General features: G+C 37.9%; 1 protein-coding gene across 2 annotated transcripts; it reads left to right on the forward strand.

Moving 5' to 3' along the window:
• The first annotated feature begins 19379 nt into the window (after positions 1–19379).
• On the forward strand, positions 19380–21232 carry LOC145052580 (uncharacterized). 2 transcript variants are annotated; one of them, XM_079000416.1, is made up of 6 exons: positions 19380–19774; positions 20068–20194; positions 20318–20454; positions 20653–20715; positions 20809–20877; positions 20959–21232. In XM_079000416.1, exons 1-6 carry the CDS (start codon positions 19535–19537, stop codon positions 21028–21030), a joined length of 708 nt encoding a protein of 235 aa, XP_078856542.1. In that variant the 5' UTR covers positions 19380–19534; the 3' UTR covers positions 21031–21232. The 2 variants fall into 2 exon arrangements, with proteins under 2 accessions (XP_078856542.1, XP_078856543.1); XM_079000417.1 differs by having other exon boundaries at positions 20656–20715.
• Positions 21233–23093: the final 1861 nt, after the last annotated feature.

Below are 23093 nucleotides of genomic sequence, written 5' to 3' on the forward strand. Positions count from 1 at the left end.
TAATACATACCGATGTATGTGGACCGTTTAGATCAACCACGAAGGATGGGAACCGCTTCTACGTGACTTTTACCGATGACTATAGTAGATATGGGTATATCTACTTAATCAAGCAAAAGTCAGAAACTTTTGAAAAGTTCAAAGAGTTCAAGAATGAAGTGGAGAATCAATTGGGCAGGAAAATCAAGATGCTTCGATCCGATCGAGGAGGAGAGTACCTAAGTCTTGAATTCCACGATTATCTCAAGGAGTGTGGAATAGTTTCACAATTGATGCCACCTAGGACACCACAATTGAATGGTGTGGTAGAAAGGCGTAATCGAACCTTGTTGGACATGGTTCGCTCTATGATGAGTCGTGCTTCACTACCTATCTCTTTTTGGGGGTATGCCTTAGAGACTGTCGCCAATATCCTTAACCGAGTCCCTACTAAGAAGGTTGTCAAAACACCTCACGAAATGTGGACAGGGAAAGCTCCCTCGTTAGCACATATCAAGGTTTGGGGTTGCGAGACTTTCGTAAGACGAGATACTCACGACAAGCTCGAACCTCGTAGTGAGCGATGTATTTTCATCGGCTACCCGCAGAAATCCTTTGGATTTCTCTTCTATAGACCGAAGGACAATGTTGTCTTTGTTGCGAGGAGAGGATTTTTCCGAGAGCGAGAACTCATAGGCCAAGGAGACAGTGGGTGGCAAATCGAGATTGAAAAGATTCAAGAGTCGATAGATGAAGGAACCTCTACCGCTGGCACTCAACCCGAGGAGGAAACTTCGGTTGAACCAATTGACGAGTCCTTACCTCTTAGACGTTCCGAAAGAGTTAGAGTTCAACCCCAGTTTTATGGTTTTCATATTACTACCGAAGGGGACACGTATATTAGTGATGGTACACTAATAAACTTTGATGAACCTAATAGCTATAAGGAAGCCATGGCAGGCCCGGAGTCTGCGAAATGGAAAGAGGCAATGGATAGCGAGATCCAATCCATGTATGATAACCAAGTTTGGAATTTGGTTAATAATGCGCCCGGACGTAAGACCGTTGGGTGCAAATGGATCTTCAAGAAGAAGACCGACGTGGATGGAAACGTACACACATATAAAGCGCGATTGGTCGCGAAGGGCTTTACTCAAACTCCCGGAGTTGACTATGACGAGACCTTCTCACCAGTTGCGAAGATAAAATCTATTAGAGTGATGCTAGCTATTGCCGCATTTCATGATTATGAGATTTGGCAAATGGATGTCAAGACCGCTTTCCTTAACGGAAAGTTGGCTGAGGATGTTTACATGGCTCAGCCATAGGGGTTTGTGGATCCAAAGCATCCGAATAGAGTGTGTAAGCTTGAGAAGTCTATTTATGGACTTAAGCAAGCATCTCGCAGATGGAATCTTTGCTTCGATGAGAAAGTCAAAGAGTTTGGATTTGTATGAAGCGAAGATGAATCGTGTGTATATGTCAAAGCCAGTGGGAGCATAGTTAGCTTTCTCGTTTTGTATGTCGATGACATACTACTCATAGGAAACGACATCCCGACTCTGCAGGAAGTTAAGTCCTGACTCGGGAAGTGCTTCGCTATGAAGGACCTCGGAGAGGCTTCTTACATTTTGGGAATAAGGATAGTGAGAGAAAGAAGTAAGAGACTAATAGGACTTAGTCAGAACACTTACTTAGAGAAGGTACTAAAACGTTTTAGTATGGAAAACTTGAAGAAGGGAGAATTACCGATACAAAGTAATGCCAAGTTGAGTAAGACTCAAAGTCCGAGTACCGGAGTAGAAATAGCAGAAATGAGCCGAGTACCATACGCTTCCGCAGTTGGCTCAATCATGTACGCTATGACTTGTACTCGCCCTGATGTAGCCTTTGTTTTGAGCATGGTTAGCAGATATCAAGGGAACCCTGGCAGAGCCCATTGGATTGCGGTTAAGAATATCCTTAAGTACCTTCGGAGGACGAAGGAATGGTTCTTAGTCCTCGGAGGGAGTGATGACTTGAAGGTGTGAGGGTATAGTGACGCCAGCTTTCAGACCGACAGGGACAACTACCGTTCGCAGTCGGGCTGGGTCTTTACCCTGAATGGAGGAGCAGTGACTTGGAAAAGTTCCAAGCAGGAAACCGTAGCTGATTCAACGTGCGAATCAGAGTACATTGCAGCGAGCGAAGCGTCGAAGGAGGCAATATGGTTAAAGAACTTCATCGGTGATCTTGGAGTTGTACCCGCCATAAAGGAGCCCATGGAGATTTTCTGTGATAATGAAGGAGCGGTTGCCTTGACCAGGGAACCAAGGGATCATGGTAGATCTCGACATATAGACATAAAATATCACTTTATTAGACATCCTGTAGAAGAATGACAACTCGTAGTGAAGATGATATCATCAAAAGATAACCCAGCAGATCCGCTTACGAAGGGACTGAGTAGGGTTAAGCACTTGCAGCATGCTAGGAGTATTGGGCTGAAGGATGATATTAGCATAGATTAGATAGTAGTAGAAACGTGTAATAGATAAATGTAATTAACATTTGATGATTAAATAAAGGAGTATTATTTATGAGTAATGTTACTGTCTTATGTTAATTGTTTAACTATTGTTTCATTTTGCATGTTTTAACTTCCAGAATAATTGAGTTTATTAAGAATAATCGAATTACTCAAATTGTCCACAATCGTTCATATGTTGGAAGTAGATATGAATGAAGATTGTCATGAATTGGTGTGTAGATTGTCTAAATGATATTAGACATAGCAAAGGGTTGCTGCAACATTCATGAGTGCTTATGAACTAGTTTTGAGCATTGGAACAGACCCGTGCTTGCTGGAATCACCTTATGGAATATGATATAAAAGGGTGATCGCAAGACGATAATATCATATAGTCTTAAAACCTAGATATATGGTTTGTTATTTGTTAATTGATTGTACATTGATAATGCGAAACCGCATTGGTAACTCGGTGTTATAAAACGCATTGTTGTGTATAGTTGATTAATGAATAAGTAAATGCATATAAGTCGAAGTTTATTTGTAACTTTTATCCTAAGAAGGTAAAAGCGATATCTCGGCCGCTCGATGATTTGATTTGACTTATGTGTTGGGCCCGGTCAGAACTGAATTGATGTGTTCGATTAAGTTCTATGTCGAATAAATCAGAGATCGAGAAACCTAAATGCTAGACTAATCATTCCATAGAATTGTCAGCATGATATCTAACAGAGGACTGTACGATCCCTTATCTAAAGGACAAGATTGATTAGATCAGAGTTTGACAGTGTCTTTGAGAGCTACGATTGCAAATCAAATTGTACTTGTGCATATATAGACTTATCCAAGTGGGAGACTGTTGGAATAGTGTCTAAGGCTGCAACTATATTAGGCAAGTATTTGATCCGATTATGCATGGTCCTTTTGGGTTGCCTTCACCATAGCAACTTGATAGGATGATTTATTATGAGAGAATAGATATTATTAATATATTATGAGAATAATATAAGGAATAATAATATTGTTATTTGATTAATATAAGTCATAAATTAATTAGTATTAATTTGGTGACTTAAAGAGATTAATTAAATAAGAGGGTATAAACTGTCAATTGTTTGATAGTTACACTTTGGGCTGTGAATCCTTATTAGATAGAGGATGGACGAATTCTAGGGCTTGGGATAGCCTCAAATTCGTCCAAGGCTATCTTAGGTAAGGATTAGGATTGCTTTAAGGAAAGATTATCCAACTAGGGTTTAAGGGTGAAACCCTAGGAGCCTACAAGTATAAATAGACCCTTAGGGCATATGAAATCAGCATCTCTTCTAAAGAAAGAAAACCCTGGCCGAATTTCTTCCCTAACCTCTCTCTCAAATCATCCTCCTTGCTAGTTGGTGTTTGTAAGCCATTAGAGGAGTGACAATGGTGACTCTAAAGCTCCAAGACAACAATATCAAAACAAGAGATTCAAATGTAAACTTCTAGATCTGATTTTGTATTGTTCTTATACCTAATTAGTCATTAGGAGTCTTGGATTTAAAGCATGTTTAATTAGAGAAACCTAGATCCAAGCATTAGGGTTTGCATGTGCACATAGGAATGTTCATATGGCCAAAACCCATCACTTTGTCCTAACAAGAAATCAGAAGATGGTTCCAACACAGATGCAACAGACGAAGAAGTTGATGTGAAACCAATGTATCCCGTCCATGATTCAAACCAAAATTGGAATAAGATGGTTCCTATACTAGGTATGAAGTTTGCTGACCCCGATGAGCTTGAATGTTTACCGAGTAATTATGTTGTTAGACATGGATACAATTGATGGTATGAAAAAGGTGATAAGAACAGGTTGTTAGCTAAATGTAGCAAAGGTACAACACATAAATGTCCATTTAGACTTTAGGCCACTTGGATGAAGGACGAACATTCTTTTCAAATTAAGTCACTGAAAGATGATCACAATGCTCCAGGTCATTCAAACTTGGAGCAATTGTGAGTTATAGGTGTATTGGGAAGCATTTTGTTAATGAAATATTAGAAAGACCAAAAATGAGCTTATGGAAAATGAAAGCTAAAATTTCCAAAAATTTAATATTAATGTTAGTTTGGGGCAGTGTAGAAATGCAAGAAGGTTTGCATTGAGTAAGATTGAAGGTACTTTGGTTAAGCATTATGGAAGGTTGTGGGATTATGGTGAGGAGATTATAAGGTCTAACCCAAGGTCTACGGTAAGAATGGATGTGGACATCATGCCTGACTCAACTATATATTTTTTTAAAGTACTATGTCTGCTTCAAAGGTGTTAGGGATGATTGGATAGAGGGATGTAGTAAAGTGATTTGTGTAGATGGCTGCTTCTTGAAAGGCTTGTGTAAGGGTGAGCTTGTTGCAGCAGTGGGTAGAGATGTGAATAACAACATCTACCCTATCGTGTGGGATGCGGTAAATGTTGAGAATAAAGTTAATTGGAAGTGGTTTCTTGACATTCTCATGGATGACATCGGAGGGGGAAATGGTAGTGGATTTACTATCATTTCAGATGGACATAAGGTATTAGAGTGGTTTCTTTTTGCTTTATGCTTTTTACTTTTTAATTTTTTAATATTAAGTTTTACATTCACCAACATGTTTTAATTTTGACAGGGATTGTTAGAAGCTGTGAAAGAAAGGATTCCAAAAGCTGAGCATAGGCAATGTGCTAGGCACATCTATGCTAATTTTAAGAAGAAGTTTGTTGGTGTCTTGGTGAACATTACAGGAAATTGTTTTGGGCTGTTGTAAATAGTACCACTGTACCACAGTTTGAAGAAGCCATGGATGGAATTAAGAAATTAGACCACAATGCATATGATCGTCTTATTGAAAGGGAACCAAAATCTTGGTCAAAGGCTTTCTTTGTAGAAGGGAGGAACTGTGATGGTATGGAAAATGGTGTCTCATAAAGTTTTAATAATGCAATCAGGGATGCTAGTAGAAAGCCGATCATCACAATGTTGGAAGAAATAAGGGTTTGGTCCATGGAGAGGATGTATAATCAAAGGATCATGGGTGAAGAGTGGGATTTGGATATTTTTCCAACAATTAGAAAGGAGTTAAAAGATAATAATATAAATCAAAGGTGAGTAACATAATGTTTTAACTTAGCTAATGATTGATTTGATTTAGGGTGTTAACTTACCTTTTTTTTTTACATATTTTGGGGAGTTTATCCAAGTGGCTATCAACAATTTGAAGTAAGATTTGGTAACGATGCATTTGTTGTGGATCTAATCAGAAGGATATGTAAATGTAGAAGTTAACAATTGAGAGGTATCCCATGCTTGCATGGCTTGGCTGCAATTGCATACCTGAATCATAATGCAGAGTCGTATGTGGCACCTGGTTTTAGCAAACAAAGTTTCCTTTCAAGCTACACTTACAATGTCCACCCTTTAAATGGTAGTCAAATGTGGCCGAAAACAATTTATCAGAAGCCTTTACCTCCAAAAAAAAAGACTACCAGACAGACTAAAAGTTAAACGAACAAAGGATAAGTCAGAATTAGAAGGTACTGGTAAAAGGGCGCATACAATATCACGTGTAAAAGGGTTGCAAGAGAGTAGTACTTGTAGAGGCATTGGACACAAGAAATCAAGTTGTCCAGGAAAAGGTAAAAATGAATTTATTTAGTGTAGTTCTATGTAATTGGAAACTAATACTAGTTTGTTTTCTCAAGAAGGGGAATTACAGGTGGAAGGGGAAGTACAAGTGGAAGTGGAAATGGACATGTACCCGTACAAGAACCTATACAAGAACCCGTTCAAGAACATGTACAAGAACCTGTTGAAGCTCCTACTCAAGCTCCTGTTGAAGATCCTGTTTAAAATCCTGTTCAAGCTCCTGTTCAAGCTCTTGTTCAAGCTCATGTTCAAGATCTTGTTCAAGCTCCTGTTGAAGCTCCTATAGCTTCAAGAATTGGAAAGATGCATGTGAGAAAGAGGAAAGTTTCAGAACATATAATCGAGATTGGTCTAAGTAAGAAAGTTGTCCCCAAATGAGGGATTGGTTGTAGTCAAAACAAGCCAGTAACTTTAGAATGATGTGCTTGTTTACTAGTATTATCTTTTGTCATCTAACACAAACTTTTAGTCTTTGCATGGAATTGGTAACAAACCTTAAATCTTTTGTAATGTAACTATGCTACCTTCCTACTGAGTGATGTAATGCTACTATGATACTACTTAAAGGGTATTTTGGTCATAACCTGCTTCAAGGTTATGTTGATTAATGTGTTAAGGGTATTTTGTAGTACAACTGTTTCTATTAATGTGCATCTTACTTTGAAATCTGTTTCTATGAAATTTGTTTTACCAAAACTACAAATCCAAGGGTAAATTGGTCAAAATAATTTATACTTTATCATCCTACTTTGAAATCTGTTTTACCAAAACTACAAATCCAAGGGTAAATTGGTCAAAATAATTTTTATTTTATCATCCTACTTTGAATTCTATTTCTATGAAATTTGTTTTACCAAAACTGCAAATCCAAGGGTAAATTGGTCAAAATAATTTCTATTTTATCATCCTACTTTGAAATATGTTTTACCAAAACTGCAAATCTATGACATCCCCAAATTCCTCGGCCAGAAAAGATCGAGTTAATTTATGCTTTTTAAAATAAAATCAGAGAAATCTTTTTAAAAGATGTTGCGGAATTTGTTCCCAAAACAAAACATGATAAAAGTTTATCAAAACCTTCTTTAAGAAATGTATAGTTTCATTTCATATCAAAACCTCGGGATGTCATGTTCCGATACAGATCAAAAGCATAAACAAGACATTATAAGCCTTTCAACAGTTATTTACAACTACTGGCCTATAATCCAAAAATCTCTCGTCGTCCTCCGACTATGCTCGGGGTCCACTACCTGTAACATAAAAAGCTTAGTGGGTCAGGCTTGGGAGCCTGGTGAGAATATAGGGTTTTCAACCCACAATAATAATATACTTATTAAGTTCACCAATCAACAATAACCCTGATTACCCATTGCCGTTTTCCTCACTTTACGTCCCTAAACACCTATCACAAGGGACCTAGCCTAAGGATTATCATCGGGATGGACACTACTACTAAGGGGTTTCCTCAGCCATACATGTCCTAAAGGCAACCATGAGGGGGATAGAGTACGCCAATGAACATTTAATTCATCAACACCTACAAGTTGCGAACCTGCTAGTGTTCCACTGGACTGTCTAGAAAAGTCTGTGGTCGTCATCTATACTCCGCTAGATGACTACAACAACAACAACAACATCATCGAGGCCTCTCACCATTTTAACACACATCAACTATTTCATCTACCCATGTTCTACCTAACATATTTTGTAGATAAAAAGCATATACAGTTTAAAACTTGTATAAAACATCAATTCAACAGTCACCTCAAATAAACAATTAACATATTTACACATAACACGTATTTCAAGGTAAATACTTCATATCTATGTGTAAATTGAAAGTAACTACACACTCACATGTTTTGATGAAAATCGGGCAGCAATTCGTTTCCTAAAATGATCGTTTCTAATAAAACCAGGAGTTTTATTGAGAAACCGGGCTTTGTAAAAGTTGGGCTTCGAAACCAAAAAGATAAATTTTTCGGGCTTCTCGGGCACTTCGTGGAGTATTCCGGGGTTTACAATCGATACCGGGGCTTCGCGGAAGGTTAAGGTGAAGAAAATATGAAGAAAGGGGCTAAATATGACAATTTCTTAAAAATATCCGAGAAGGCTCGCAAGCTTCTATTTATAGGGGGAAGCTTCTGATCGGACGGCTGAGAAGTCTCTAGGTGGCGAAGATCCGAAGGCTCGCAGGGGAGGGCTCGCACGTGGGCTGCGCATGGCTCGCACATGGGTCGCACCTGCGAGGGGCTCGCTGGCAACTTCTAAGTGGACCGGAGTCTAGGTCCGAGGTTCGGACCCGAAGCAGGAGGGAAGGGAGACAGCTGGTGCGAAGGTCGGACACGTGGCAGGCATTGCGAGGCTCGAAATAGGCTGCACACGCGTCGCTCCTCGGATGTGCCACGACTTCGGATGACTCAGCAGCTCGGTGACTCAGCAGGACACGTGTCACATTCTAAGCGAGGGTGACATGGCAAAGTGTGACTATGCGAATTTTCTCGATTTTCGCGCCAAAACTTCTAAAATCCATAACTTTCGCATACGAGCTCCGTTTTTGACGTTCTTTATATGCACGCGTAGCTAAAATTACGCTCTACAACTTCCGTTTAGACTTAGTCGGCTAATTTTGATTTAATTTTTTTATTATTATTTTTAACAGACCGGGACAGGAAATCCGTTAAAAATTAATAACTTCTTCATCCGACGTCCGTTTTTGTTAGGCTTTTTACCGTTGTGCTACAAATGACGAGACCTTCAATTCTCGTTTAGGTTGTGTCAGCTAAAAACCGCTCGATCTAAAATTCGAGTTTTTAGCTGTCTACTGCTAAGCTGAAACTTCGAAAAATCACTACTTCCTCATACGAAGTCAGATTTGGGCGTTCTTTTTATCGAAATTCTCGGTTTAACGAATACTACGACTTTCGTTTAGATTACTAAGGCTAAAAAGTAGTTTATCAAAAACTTACTTTTTACGACATTCAGCGCCGTGCCGGTTTTGTCGCGAAACTTCGACAGGTCATAACTTCTTCGTTATAACTCGGATTTTGGTATTCTTTATATCCCCGAAATCCTTGTTTCGACCACTACAACTTTATGTAAAGATATCGGGATTGTATCACATTTTAATTTTGACGCTTATTTTTATTCTTAATTAATTAAGCCCTAATAATTAAGCATAAAACACATAATTCACATAATATTCACATAATTCCTTTTCATTTCTTCAAAATGAGTTACAAAGGTTAACCTAGACTATCAACTCAATATAAATGCCTAGGCTAGAAACACGAGTGTTACAATTCTCTCCCCCTTAGGATGATTCCGTCCCCGGAATCACATATCACCAAACAACTGCGGGTAGCGACTCATCATGTCACTCTCCGTTTCCCAAGTGAGATTTGGTCCATTCATATGTTTCCAGCGCACAAGCACTAAATCGACCATCTTGCGTCGCAACTTCATAGTCTTACGGTCAACGATTGCCTTAGGTTCTTCGATCAACCTCTTGTTTTCATCCAACCTTAACTCAGAAATCGGAATTATGTCGGGCACATCTCCCGTGAACTTTCTCAAATAACACACATGAAAGGTGTTATGAATACCTTCCAGTTCTTCCGGTAACTCTAGCTTGTAAGCTTGATTCCCGATCCTCTGAAGAACTTTAAATGGTCCAATAAATCTTGGACTCAACTTTCCTCTCTTACCAAATCTAATAAGTCCCTTCCACGGCGAGACTTTAAGTAAAACCGAATCTCCAAAATCGAAGGATATCAGTTGTCTTTTCTTGTCAGCATAACTCTTTTGTCGATCTTGAGCAACTAACATCCTTTCCCTTATCACTTTCAACTTTTCAGCAGTCTGATGGAGTATTTCAGGTCCCATAAACTGCTTTTCCCCAGCTTCCAGCCAGCATGATGACGTTCGACACTTTTCCCCATACAAGGCGTGATAAGGTCCCATCTTAATTCTTGAGTGGAAACTATTATTATAGGAAAATTCTACTAGAGGTAAGTGTTTATCCCAGTTACCTTGGAATTCTAGGGTACATGCTCTCAGCATATCCTCCAATGTTTGAATCGTTCGTTCGCTCTGACCATCGGTTTGCGGATGGTAAGCTGTACTCAAACACAACTTGGTACCCAATTCCTCTTGTAGACTCCTCCAAAATCTCGAGGTAAAACGGCTGTCACGATCGGACACAATCGTTAACGGAACACCGTGAAGCCTCACAATTTCCTTCACGTAAGAATTCGCAAGTTTATCCATAGACCATTTCTTTTTGGCTGCTATGAAATGCACACTCTTAGTGAAGCGATCAACGACCACCCAAATCATGTCGTGACCATTCCTTGTTCTGGGCAGTTTAGTCACAAAATCCATGGTGATGTCTGCCCATTTACCCATGGATACGGGTAAAGGTTCTAAACTCCCATACGGTTTCTGATGTTGTGCCTTAACCCTAGCACAAGTTACACACTCGGCCACATACTTAGCAACATCGAGCTTCATCGTTGGCCACCAATAATAGGGTTTTAGATCCCTATACATTTTTGTACTGCCGGGATGAATCAAGTACATGGTCTTGTGAGCTTCTTCCATCAGAAGATCTCTTACTCCACCCGTCTTAGGTACCCAAATCCTATCTTGGAATACCTTCAACCCTTGGTTGTTTGTACCGAACACTAATGTTTTGCCCAAACGTTCTTCCTTTCGGTCATTTTTCTCCAAAGCCTCCTCTTGAGCTTTCTTTATACTTTCCACAATTGTCGAGACAACTTCAATTCTCAACGCTCTTGGCCTTTTCTTTTCATGGTTTACCTTCCGACTGAGAGCATCAACAACCACATTTGCTTTACTAGGGTGGTAAAGTATTTCACAGTCGTAGTCCTTGAGTAACTTTAGCCAGCGTCACTACCTCATGTTCAATTCCTTCTGATTAAAGAGATATTGGAGACTCTTATGATCAGTGAAAAATTTACACTTTGTGCCATAAAGATAGTGCCTCCATGTCTTTAAGGCAAATACTACCGTTGCCAACTCCAGATCATGAGTGGGGTAGTTCTTTTCATGTTCCTTCAATTGCGTCGGTGCATACGCTATCACTTTATCCCTTTGGGTCAGAACACAACCTAACCCAACTCCAGATGCATCGCTATAAACTGCAAAGTCATCAACTCCTCCAGGCAACGAAAGAATCGGTGCTTCACACAATCTCTTCTTCAACTTCTCAAAGGCTTCCTTATGCTTCTTATTCCAAGCATAAGTAGCTCCTTTGTGGGTCAAAGTTGTTAATGGAGTAGCAATCGAAGAAAATCCTTGGATAAACCTTCGGTAATATCCAGCTAATCCTAAAAAGCTTCGAATCTCCGTAGGGCTTTTTGGTTGTTCCCACTTCATTACAGCTTCAATCTTTGCTGGGTCGACCATTATTCCTTCTTGGTTAACCAAATGACCTAAAAATTGGACTTCTTGAATCCAAAATTCACATTTGGAGAACTTTGCATACAGCTTCTCCTTTTTCAGGACTTCTAGCACTTCATGCAGATGCTTTTCATGTTCCTGCTTGCTTTTCGAATAAATCAAGATATCGTCTATGAATACTATCACAGATTTATCTAAGAATGGTTTACAAACCCTATTCATCAAATCCATGAAAGCTGCTGGGGCATTGGTTAGTCCGAACGACATAACCAAAAATTCATCGTGTCCATATCTCGTTCTAAACACAGTCTTTTCGATATCCTGCTCTCTCACCTTTAGTTGATGGTATCCCGACCTAAGACCGATCTTCGAGAAATAGCTCGAACCCTGCAACTGGTCGAACAAGTCATCGATCCTTGGCAACGGGTACTTGTTCTTTATCGTCACTTTGTTCAGCTCTCTATAATCGATGCACATTCTCATGCTTCCGTCTTTTTTCTTTACAAATAACACAGGAGCTCCCCAGGGTGATGAACTAGGTCGAATGAAACCTTTGTCCAATAACTCCTGAAGTTGTGTCATAAGTTCTTTCATTTCGGTTGGCGCTAATCGATAAGGTGCTTTTGCTATCGGCGTCGTTCCTGGTAACAAGTCGATACGAAATTCTACTTGTCGATCAAGGGGCAATCCAGGAAGATCTTCGGGAAAGACTTCCGGATAATCACACACCACCGGAATATTCTGCACCTCCTTCTTTTCCATCTTAGCATCGATCACGAACGCTAAATATGATGTACATCCCTTGGCCAAACACTTTCTGGCTTTCATTAGGGAAATGATTCCAGAATTTACTCTGCGTTTGTCTCCATACACCATAAACGACTCTTTCCATGGCGGGTTTACTTTTACTATCTTCTTTCTACATAATATTTCTGCATCGTTGGCGCTAAGCCAATCCATTCCTAAAACTATGTCGAATCCATTTAACTCGATAGGCAATAATTCCTCATGGAACTTATTCCCATCCAAGTTAATGAGGATGTTTTTCATACGATGGCTAACAGGTACAAACTTGCCACTAGCAATCTCGACTAATAAGGCATTAACTAGCCTATCTACAGGCAAAGCTAGCTTTCTACCAAATTCATGCGATATAAAGGAGTAATTGGCTCCATAATCAAACAAAATTTGGGCAGGCAATTCGTTTACGAGAAAGGTACTTGAAGCGACATCGGCTTCTTCTTTTGCAGCTTCGAGTTTCATTTGAAAGGCTCTCGCCTTCGGCTTTGGTGGTAGATTGGGTTTTGCTGCGTCCTTCTTCTTGGGGCAATCCCTTAAAATATGCCCTTCTTCATTGCACCCAAAACATACGTTCTTATTGAAGGTGCATTCGTTGGCATAATGCCCTGGCATTCCACATTTGTAACAAGTGACTTCCACGCTGCACTTCCCAGCATGTTTCTTCTTACACTTGTCACACCACTTGCCTTCGGCTCCTCCTCCAAACTTTCTCGAACCAGTCTTCGAGAATTTGTTCTTTTTATTGGAACCTGAAGTTCCTTCAAACTTTATCTTTTCGCCAACTTCAACCTTGCTGGCGGCTCTCCCTTTTATCATATCTTCAACAGACTTGGCAGCCCAGATAGCTGCCTCCAAAGTAAGTGTCTGACGTACTGGCACCACGTACTCCCATGGAAGTCCCTTTGTGTACCTGTCAATTTTTGCCAACTCATATGGGACAATACGCAAAGCAAACTCCATTTTGTCTGTGAAGTTATTCGTATATTCGTCAACGGTCATACTCCCATTCTGCAACGTTAGAAATTGGTTTTCTAACTCAAGTACGTTTTGGGCCGAGCAGTACTTGCGCTTGAAGTGCACTAAGAACTCTGCCCAAGTTAATTACAGTGACTCATTAGGGCTTAGGGTTTTCCCCAAAGTGCTCCACCAACGAGCAACACTACCCCTGAACTGACGTACTGCAAAGGTAGTTTGTAACTTGCCTTGGCAATGACATGTCATGAAAGCCAACTCCATTTCCGAGATCTAGTCCATTACTCCGACAGGATCTTCTTTTCCATTGAAGGTTCATGGCTTGCAAGTCATAAAGTCCTTATACTTGCACCCATTTCTCTCCATTCTACCCTCGTGGTTATTCCTCCCAACCACAAGTGGTTCACTATGACCAACCGACCTGTTGTTGTTTCCTTCTTCGGATCGATCGTCATTTAGTTCACGTTGTTCAACAGGAACTGAAGGTTCATCCCTGTCGTTTAGCAACATTTGCCTCAATTCCTCCCTCTGTTCAGCCAACATGGTTTGAATCATAGTTCGTACTCCAGCCATGGTGATGGGTTCGGGTGCAGCTCCTACTATAGGCACCTGTTCCACCACTTGAGGTTGAGGTTGTTGGTTTCTGTTTGCATTTCCAGCTCCACTCCGAGTTCTTGCCATTACAATCTATATACCAAATAAGGCGAATTTAGGTCTTTATCCTTGTTAGACATTTTAATTCCCTTATCACTCCGAAACGTCTACATGTTAGTTCTAATCTCGTAATCATACGCTTAGAATCCTACACACATAAGGTTTCCAGATCCGGTCGGCAACAGACCATAGATCCGAACAAATAATGGCATATATGGCAACATATAGCATTTAGCACATAAAGGCATTTTAGGCATCTTTCCTAAAATAAACTAGTGCTCTGATACCAACTGTGACATCCCCAAATTCCTCGGCCAGAAAAGACCGAGTTAATTTATGCTTTTTAAAATAAAATCAGAGAAATCTTTTTAAAAGATGTTGCGGAATTTGTTCCCAAAACAAAACATGATAAAAGTTTATCAAACCCTTCTTTAAGAAATGTATAGTTTCATTTCATATCAAAACCTCGGGATGTCATGTTCCGATACAGATCAAAAGCATAAACAAGACATTATAAGCCTTTCAACAGTTATTTACAACTACTGGCCTATAATCCAAAAATCTCTCATCGTCCTCCGACTATGCTCGGGGTCCACTATCTGTAACATAAAAAAGCTGAGTGGGTCAGGCTTGGGAGCCTGGTGAGCATATAGGGTTTTCAACCCACAATAATAATATACTTATTAAGTTCACCAATCAACAATAACCCTGATTACCCATTGCCGTTGTCCTCACTTTACGTCCCTAAACACCTATCACAAGGGACCTAGCCTAAGGATTATCATCGGGATGGACACTACTGCTAAGGGGTTTCCTCAACCATACATGTCCTAAAGGCAACCATGAGGGGGATGGAGTACACCAATGAACATTTAATTCATCAACACCTACAAGTTGCGAACCTGCTAGTGTTCCACTGGACTGTCTAGAAAAGTCTGTGGTCGTCATCTATACTCCGCTAGATGACTACAACAACAACAACATCGAGGCCTCTCATCATTTTAACACACATCAAATATTTCATCTACCCATGTTCTACCCAATATATTTTGTAGATAAAAATCATATACAGTTTAAAACTTGTATAAAACATCAATTCAACAGTCACCTCAAATAAACAATTAACATATTTACACATAACACGTATTTCAAGGTAAATACTTCATATCTATGTGTAAATTGAAAGTAACTATACACTCACATGTTTTGATGAAAATCGGGCAACAATTCGTTTCCTAAAACGATCGTTTCTAATAATACCGAGAGTTTTATTGAGAAACCGGGCTTTGTAAAAGTCGGGCTTCGAAACCGAAAAGATAAATTTTCCGGGCTTCTCGGGCACTTCGTGGAGTATTCCGGGGTTTACAATCGATACCGGGGCTTCGCGGAAGGTTAAGGTGAAGAAAATATGAAGAAAGGGGCTAAATATGGCAATTTCTTAAAAATATCCGATAAGGCTCGCAACCTTCTATTTATAGGGGGAAGCTTCTGATCGGACGACTAAGAAGTCTCCAGGTGGCGAAGATCCGAAGGCTCGCAGGGGAGGGCTCGCACGTGGGCTGCGCATGGCTCGCACATGGGTCGCACCTGCGAGGGGCTCGCTGGCAACTTCTAAGTGGACCGGAGTCTAGGTCCGAGGTTCGGACCCAAAGCAGGAGGGAAGGGAGACAACTGGTGCGAAGGTCGGACACGCGGCAGGCATTGCGAGGCTCGGACTAGGCTGCACACACGTCGCTCCTCGGATGTGCCACGACTTCAGATGACTCAGCAGCTCGGTGACTCAGCAGCTCGGGACAGGAAATCCGTTAAAAATTAATAACTTCTTCATCCGACGTCCGTTTTCGTCAGACTTTTTACTGTTGTGCTACAAATGACAAGACCTTCAATTCTCGTTTAGGTTGTGTCGGCTAAAAACAGCTCGATCTAAAATTCGAGTTTTTAGGTGTCTACTGCTAAGCTGAAACTTCGAAAAATCACAACTTCCTCATACGAAGTCAGATTTGGGCGTTCTTTTTATCGAACTTCTCGGTTTAACGAATACTACGACTTTCGTTTAGATTACTAAGGCTAAAAAGTAGTTTATCAAAAACTCACTTTTTACGACATTTAGCGTCATGCCGGTTTTGTCGCGAAACTTCGACAGATCATAACTTCTTCGTTATAACTCGGATTTTGTATTCTTTATATCCCCAAAATCCTTGTTTCGACCACTACAACTTTATGTAAAGATATCGGGCTTATCTCACACTTTAATTTTGACGCTTAATTAATTAAGCCCTAATAATTAAGCATAAAACACATAATTCACATAATATTCACATAATTCCTTTTCATTTCTTCAAAATGAGTTACAAAGGTTAACATAGACTATCAACTCAATATAAATGCCTATGCTAGAAACACGAGTGTTACAAAATCCAAAGGTAAATTGGTCAAAATAATTTCTATTTTATCATCTTATTGTGAAATATGTTTCTATGAAATTTGTTTTACCAAAACTGCAAATCTAAGGGTAAATTGATCAAAACAATTTCTATTTTATCATCTTACTTTGATTCTACTTTAGCATCCTACTTTGAAATTTGTTTATGTGAAATCTGTTTCTTATCAAAATAATATAACAAATCAGACACCATTCATATCAAAATAAGTGTTACAAAGTACACTACATCTTAATACAACTTTAAAATATTAGAAATACCATTTCACCATCTAAAAGATTACAACCAACACAACCTTAGCATTAATCTCTTCTTGATGATTACAATTACTACTTCAAAAGACTAAATAAACACATCATAATGAAAACAACCAACAAACACTTAATAGTAAATTGGTTATTTTATACTTCTCCTAACTCTTTTCTAAGGCTCAAAATGTCACGTTGCATAACTTCAAGTATTTCATCAGGTTCTACCCATTCCCAAAAACCACACCTTTCTTCAGCTTTCTACATAAACCAATAACATAAACAAGAGGATCAAGGAGTGAAATAACCAATACAACAACAAATATGAACCAAAATCTAAAAATAAAAAAAATGGCATACCGGGTATATCATAAACTTTATTCCAGGGTTGTTTTCCGTCCTTGATGTGCGGATTCGAGATGGAAGGCCACAGTAGCAAGGGGTGAATCCAAGCCTTAGAGGTGAGGGGGAGAATGCTGAAGAAGTCGTCGACGTTTTAGGGCACCAATCTTTTCCTAAGGTAAAAATCATAACAATTGGGTTAAATAAAGGATGAGTAGAGGGTGAATAAGCCAAATCAGCAAAAACCTACGATCATCGATCATATTACCTTAATATGTACAGGTCAAACAAGTTCAATTGGCAAATATATATGAAAAAAACATTGTTACCTTAATGTGTACAAACTCTAAACTATGTTACCTTTCTATGTCATTAACCCTACATATTAATTGCATTACAATCTCTCGAATATGACGTTTCAAATCTAAAAAGTTCTCAGCTTTTATTCATATTGTGTAATTTATGAAATACTTTAGTTTGCTTTAACCATCTGTTTGAAGTCGAGTCGAACTGACAATATTTTTTTTAACATGTAGTTTATTGTTTGTAATTCACTTTAGGTTATAACTTCATATTTTTTTGTTACATATTCATTGTGTTACAATCCATAAAAAATGAGGTATCAAAGCTGAAATGTTTTTAGCTTTAATGTATTTTGTGTAATTTGTGAAATACTTTCAAATGTCATAAACTATTCGTTCTGAAGTCAGATTCACATGATATTCTTTTTCAAATATGTAGGTTATTTGTTCGTATTTTATTTTGGGCTATAATTTAACAATTTCTTGGGTTATATATATATATATATATATATATATATATATATATATAGTTACAATCTCCCGAATACTTGTATTTATTGGTTGATTTGGTTTGGAGAAATACTTTTGTAAATAAATTATGTATTCTTTTTATAAAAACAAATAAAAGCTCGTTAAAAACATTGAAGACGACAACTCAAATAAATCATCTAAACTTGTAAATGTCAAGAAACTTAGATAACTCATCTAAATCATTGTGGGTTGTACCGGTCTAACATATATGATTATTTTCATCTAATTTTTAAAAAACCCCACTATATTATTTTGGTGGGTTAAACTTTATATATGTTATGAAATTGATTAATTTAGGGTTTTGATTCCGTTAAACCTAAAAATCCACAAATACTAAGATCAACGACTCTAAAGGTTTACTTTAAAATAAATTAGATAAGAAGATTTTTAAAATTTTAGGGGTTCTGACACACTAAAAATATAATATAGCGTTTTTTAATGGTTAGATGGTAATATGTTAGGTATTTCTAAGTGATTCGAGATCAACTTCACATCACTAAGGTTAAGAAAAATTTTAAATTAGACTTTTAGATAAATATAGGGGTTTTATATAACTAAAAACATAATATGTTTTTTTAAGAAAAAAACTATATGAAATTTTAAAAAATGACAAAAAAATAATAATAATAATACAAGACAAATTTGTAATTTTACAAAATTAACAATTTTATTGTTAGTTGGGATGAGCTTCTAGACTAAACTGATTTGGTATCGGAACTAGTTTAATAGAATCAAGTGCACTGGAATCAAATTGATTAGCCTACACCATTGTCGGTGTTGTGCTAATTTCTGTGTCGGTTTTTTGGTTGTTTACCGAGTTGGAACCAAATCGGTTTACTCAGTTGAAACTAGACACAACTTGTTATGTATTAGTACAACTTGATGAATCTATGGTTTGATTTGTTTAGCTTTGATACTTTGATTTTCGAGGCATCAAATTCGATAAATATGTAACTTAACTTGGTGTTTATGTATTTTAAAATAAAGTACTAGATATTGAAAAAGACCTATGTCGTTCAAAATTCAAACGAAAGAGTTATGCAAATTTAAAACTATTTGACAAATTATAACTCTATGCAAAAACAAAAATTATTTCAAATTTGATTTTTGTGTTTCAAGGCATGTAACTCAATTAAGGTGTAACAATGTATTAATGTATTTATATAATTTAAAATAAGTAGAAACATCAATCAACATGTTGAAAAAAAGTATCACGAATAATACGAATTTGGGCAACGGGATAAAATGTGTAATTTTTAGGATAATTTATGAAGGACATTTTGGTAATTGCACCATACGATTCCCACTGCTACACTGTTTCGTGCTTCAACAAACGATCAGTCAAAAAGTCAAAAATCCGTATTGCTTTTGGATAAAATCAAAAGAAATCGTCACATCACCCGCCTCCGTTTTCACTCTCTCTTCTACGTGCCACGATCTTATTCGTCAATCCCATCTCTTCAGGATTGCCAAGCACCCCACTCATGTTTTTCTCACAACAAAACTCCAAAATTTGTGATCATTTCCCACTGAAAAGTGATCATTTTGGGGTTCCCCAAATGGTTCATCTTTTCGATACATTCAATTTGATCGATAAACCCTTCTCTCCTCCCTTTTTTTTCAGTTTTCAGTTTTCAGTTTCACCCTGTATTGTGGACCTCAATTCTGCATGATGCTAGAGGAAGAAGTAGCAATGGCGGAGCCTTGTGCGAATAATGGTGGTGGTGGGTTTTCTTCTTCTTTTCAACTGCGTAATGGCGTAGGAGGATATTGCAGTGAAGAAGAACTCGCCGTACTTCCTCGCCACACTAAGGTCGTCGTCACCGGAAACAACCGTACAAAGTCCGTGCTCGTTGGCTTACAGGGTGTTGTGAAGAAGGCTGTGGGTCTCGGAGGGTGGCATTGGCTGGTATTTTCATTACCTCGTTAATTTCCCAACATTTAATTCATACAATCGATCCAATTTTGGGTTATTTCTACCTCTAATTTATCGACTATACAATGCAGTATTGTTAAATTAGGCTTTCTTTTATGCACTTACAATTGATAATTCTCTAATTGAATGATAGAACAAAATTCCCTGTTTGATCTGTCTGAGTAAATATCATTATCATTATCATTATCTCTTGATTAATGTTCATCATCGGATTGATTTACCGAAACCCATGTTTCATTTGAGCCATATCTATCAACGGATTGTAGGTTCTAACGAATGGAATCGAGGTAAAACTACAAAGAAATGCGTTGAGCGTGATTGAACCTCCTACTGGTAATGAGAACGACGACGACCTCGAGTTCGGAAATCTGCAGTGGAATGTCTCCGATCTTGGTTAGTGAATAGTTATATGCTTTCTTAGCTTTATGTTCCCAATTTAATGGCGTTTATCTAGCAAATCAACAAGTTTTATTTCCCTTACTAAATGATTTCGCTTCTTAATATTACATTTTACAGCCTTTGATGACGCCCGAAAGTCTCATAGATCAAGGCATCGTGCACATAAGTCAATAAGTTCGGCTCATAAGACCATCAATCGATCTCTCTCGTGTGATTCACAAATTAAGAGCCCTGTTTCAACTCATGGGTCCTTGGTATGCAAACATTATCAAGCTTTCTAGGGCTAATTATGATTAATTGATTATGAAGGATTAAAAGGGTATTTTTGTCCAAATTTGTTCCACATTCTCAAGTGGGACAAATAATTACAAATTTTTGTACTCAAATACAGTACAACTTGTTTGGTGTTTAGTCTATATTATAATTTTTTTGTGGATATGTATTGTTTCTAGAAGGTTGATCTTGGGAAACTAGAGATGGGGGCATTAAGGAGATATTGGGAACACTTCAACCTTGTAAGTATTGTATATTTATATCAAAAGTGTTTGATAATTTGTTAAGGGTTATTTATAAAAAATGGTTTCATGTAAAACATTGTTGTTTTTCAGATGGATGCAAGCCCAAATTTATCTAAGGATGAGCTTGTTGGTGTTGTTCAAAGGCATTTCATGTCTCAGGTAACTATCTCAGGCTAATGTATGTCAAACACAATATAAGACGATTGGGGGCAAAAGTAACATCAATTTTTTTTGGTGTAGAAATTGGATGAGTTGCAGGTGATTGTGGGGTTTGCACAAGCTTCAAGGAAGCTGAAGATGATGTGTGAATGATTGAGAATGTTTGGAAATTTGGTAGTGGGGTTTACTAACGGATATGAGATACTTGTAAAGTTAATTGTAAGATGGTTTATTTGGAGGAGGGTTAACTTAGATTAGGACTTTTGTAGCAGTTGTAAATATATGTAGTAACTCTTTAAAATATTGACTAGATGAGACGCCACTAATTCTAATGCATTTCGTTGGTTAATCTCTACGGGTATTCAAAAATATCCAAATTCGAAGTACCTAAAATTTCAAATACCTAATTTAGTTATTAATTTGGAAGATTTAGCGAAGATAGAAAGACAGATTTAGCTTTAGGATATTTGGTAGATATTTTTAACTTAAAAGGTTATTGTTACTGTAATCTAACAAAGTTACGTATAATAGTTTAAATGGCCCATCGTTACTATTTTTGCATTTTAAGGGCATAAACTTGTTATTTCTTGTTTTAAAAGGATATTCTTGGAAAAATGAAGGGAATGGTCGCTCGTTATTATTTTTGCATTTTAAGGGCATAAACTTGTTATTTCTTGTTTTAAAAGGATATTCTTGGAAAAATGAAGGGGTCATCCTGATGACCCCATCCTACCTAGCAATTTTTTATTTCCACCTCATATCATCCTACCTAGCAATTTTTTATTTCCACCTCATATCCAAATAGAGTGATTTAGTCCATAGCAATTTTTTATTTCCACCTCATATTCAAATAGAGTGATTTAGTCCATGTTATTGCCACGTGTGCATACGAGTTAATGAGAGATTGTGTACGTTTAAACCCCTTAACTGTCCATTTCAAAAACTTTCTTCTTTAACTTCCCCGCATCGAAATTTATTGTTGATCTGTTCTTCGGTCCTATCCTTTTCTTCAAGTGTTAGTCACTCAAATCGGGGAACTTTATTGTTGCTATGGCCGTTTTCATGAAGATTGATCTACATTTTGCTGGAATTTTTACCAGGTACCCCTTTATTACTTACGCAGATGGAGCAGAGCAAATGTTTGATGATGTTGATTTTGCTGGAATGGACAAGAAGAAATTTGTCGAGTTCCTTGAAAGATTCACATGTGAGATATGTGTGAATATGTACTTTTGCATTTCCTGATATTGTTTTTCCAGATGGATTAAGGTTAATCGCGAATGACATGGATTACATGGAACTAATCGAAGTAGAGTATGCTTCTGATTGTGTAATCGATGTATATATGAACCATCTTGGTGTTAATGTACATCAATGGATTCTTGAAGAGCAAGCAGAAGTTGACAGTTCTTTAGACCAATTATCTGGTGCAAATGAAGATCATGAAGAAGTTCACAGTCGTATGGATATGGATGATGGAATCGACATACAAGATTTACATGGTGGTATGGATGATATCCTAGGTCCAAACGAGGATTTGCAAGGTAAGCAAGATGATGACATTCACATGGAAGTGGACAATGAACCTGATGAGTGCATTCCTATGAACAAGACACACGATGATGAGTTTCTGAGTAAGTTGTGCCCAAAGGATCAAGTCACCACCCACAGTCCACCTCGTGAAGATACATATGATCCACCACTAGAAGATGAGGTAATTTCTACTGACCAGACTATCTACAATGAGAATGTTCATTGGAAAAAACAAAAACATGTATTAGGTATAAGATTTGTGAGTCCTAAACAACTGAAACATATGATGTGTAACTATGTTGTAGCAAATGGTTATCAGTTATGTTACAAAAAAAAATGATAGTCGGAGACTATTAGTGAAATGTTGTTCTGGGCAATGCAAGTTTAGGATGTGGGCTTCTTGGACGAGTGAGGAAAAGTATTTCCAGATAAAGAGTCTCATAAATGAGCATAATTGTGCAAAAACTTCAAGTTAGGTTTAATTGTGAATTATTCATGGATAGGTACCCATTACACAACACAATTCTTACAGAAACAAAAGGTTAGTGTGAGGCTACTTAAGGATGAGTTTAAAGAGAAATTTGGTATAGATGTGAGTATGGGACAATGTAGAAGAGCAAAGAAGTATGCAATTGAATTGATTGAAGGAACACTAGTGGAGCACTATGCAAAGTTGTGGTCAT

Source organism: Lactuca serriola, chromosome 5, assembly GCF_051521515.1.
Source record: "Lactuca serriola cultivar US96UC23 chromosome 5, Lser_US96UC23_V15, whole genome shotgun sequence".
In the NCBI taxonomy this organism is placed as follows: domain Eukaryota; kingdom Viridiplantae; phylum Streptophyta; class Magnoliopsida; order Asterales; family Asteraceae; genus Lactuca; species Lactuca serriola.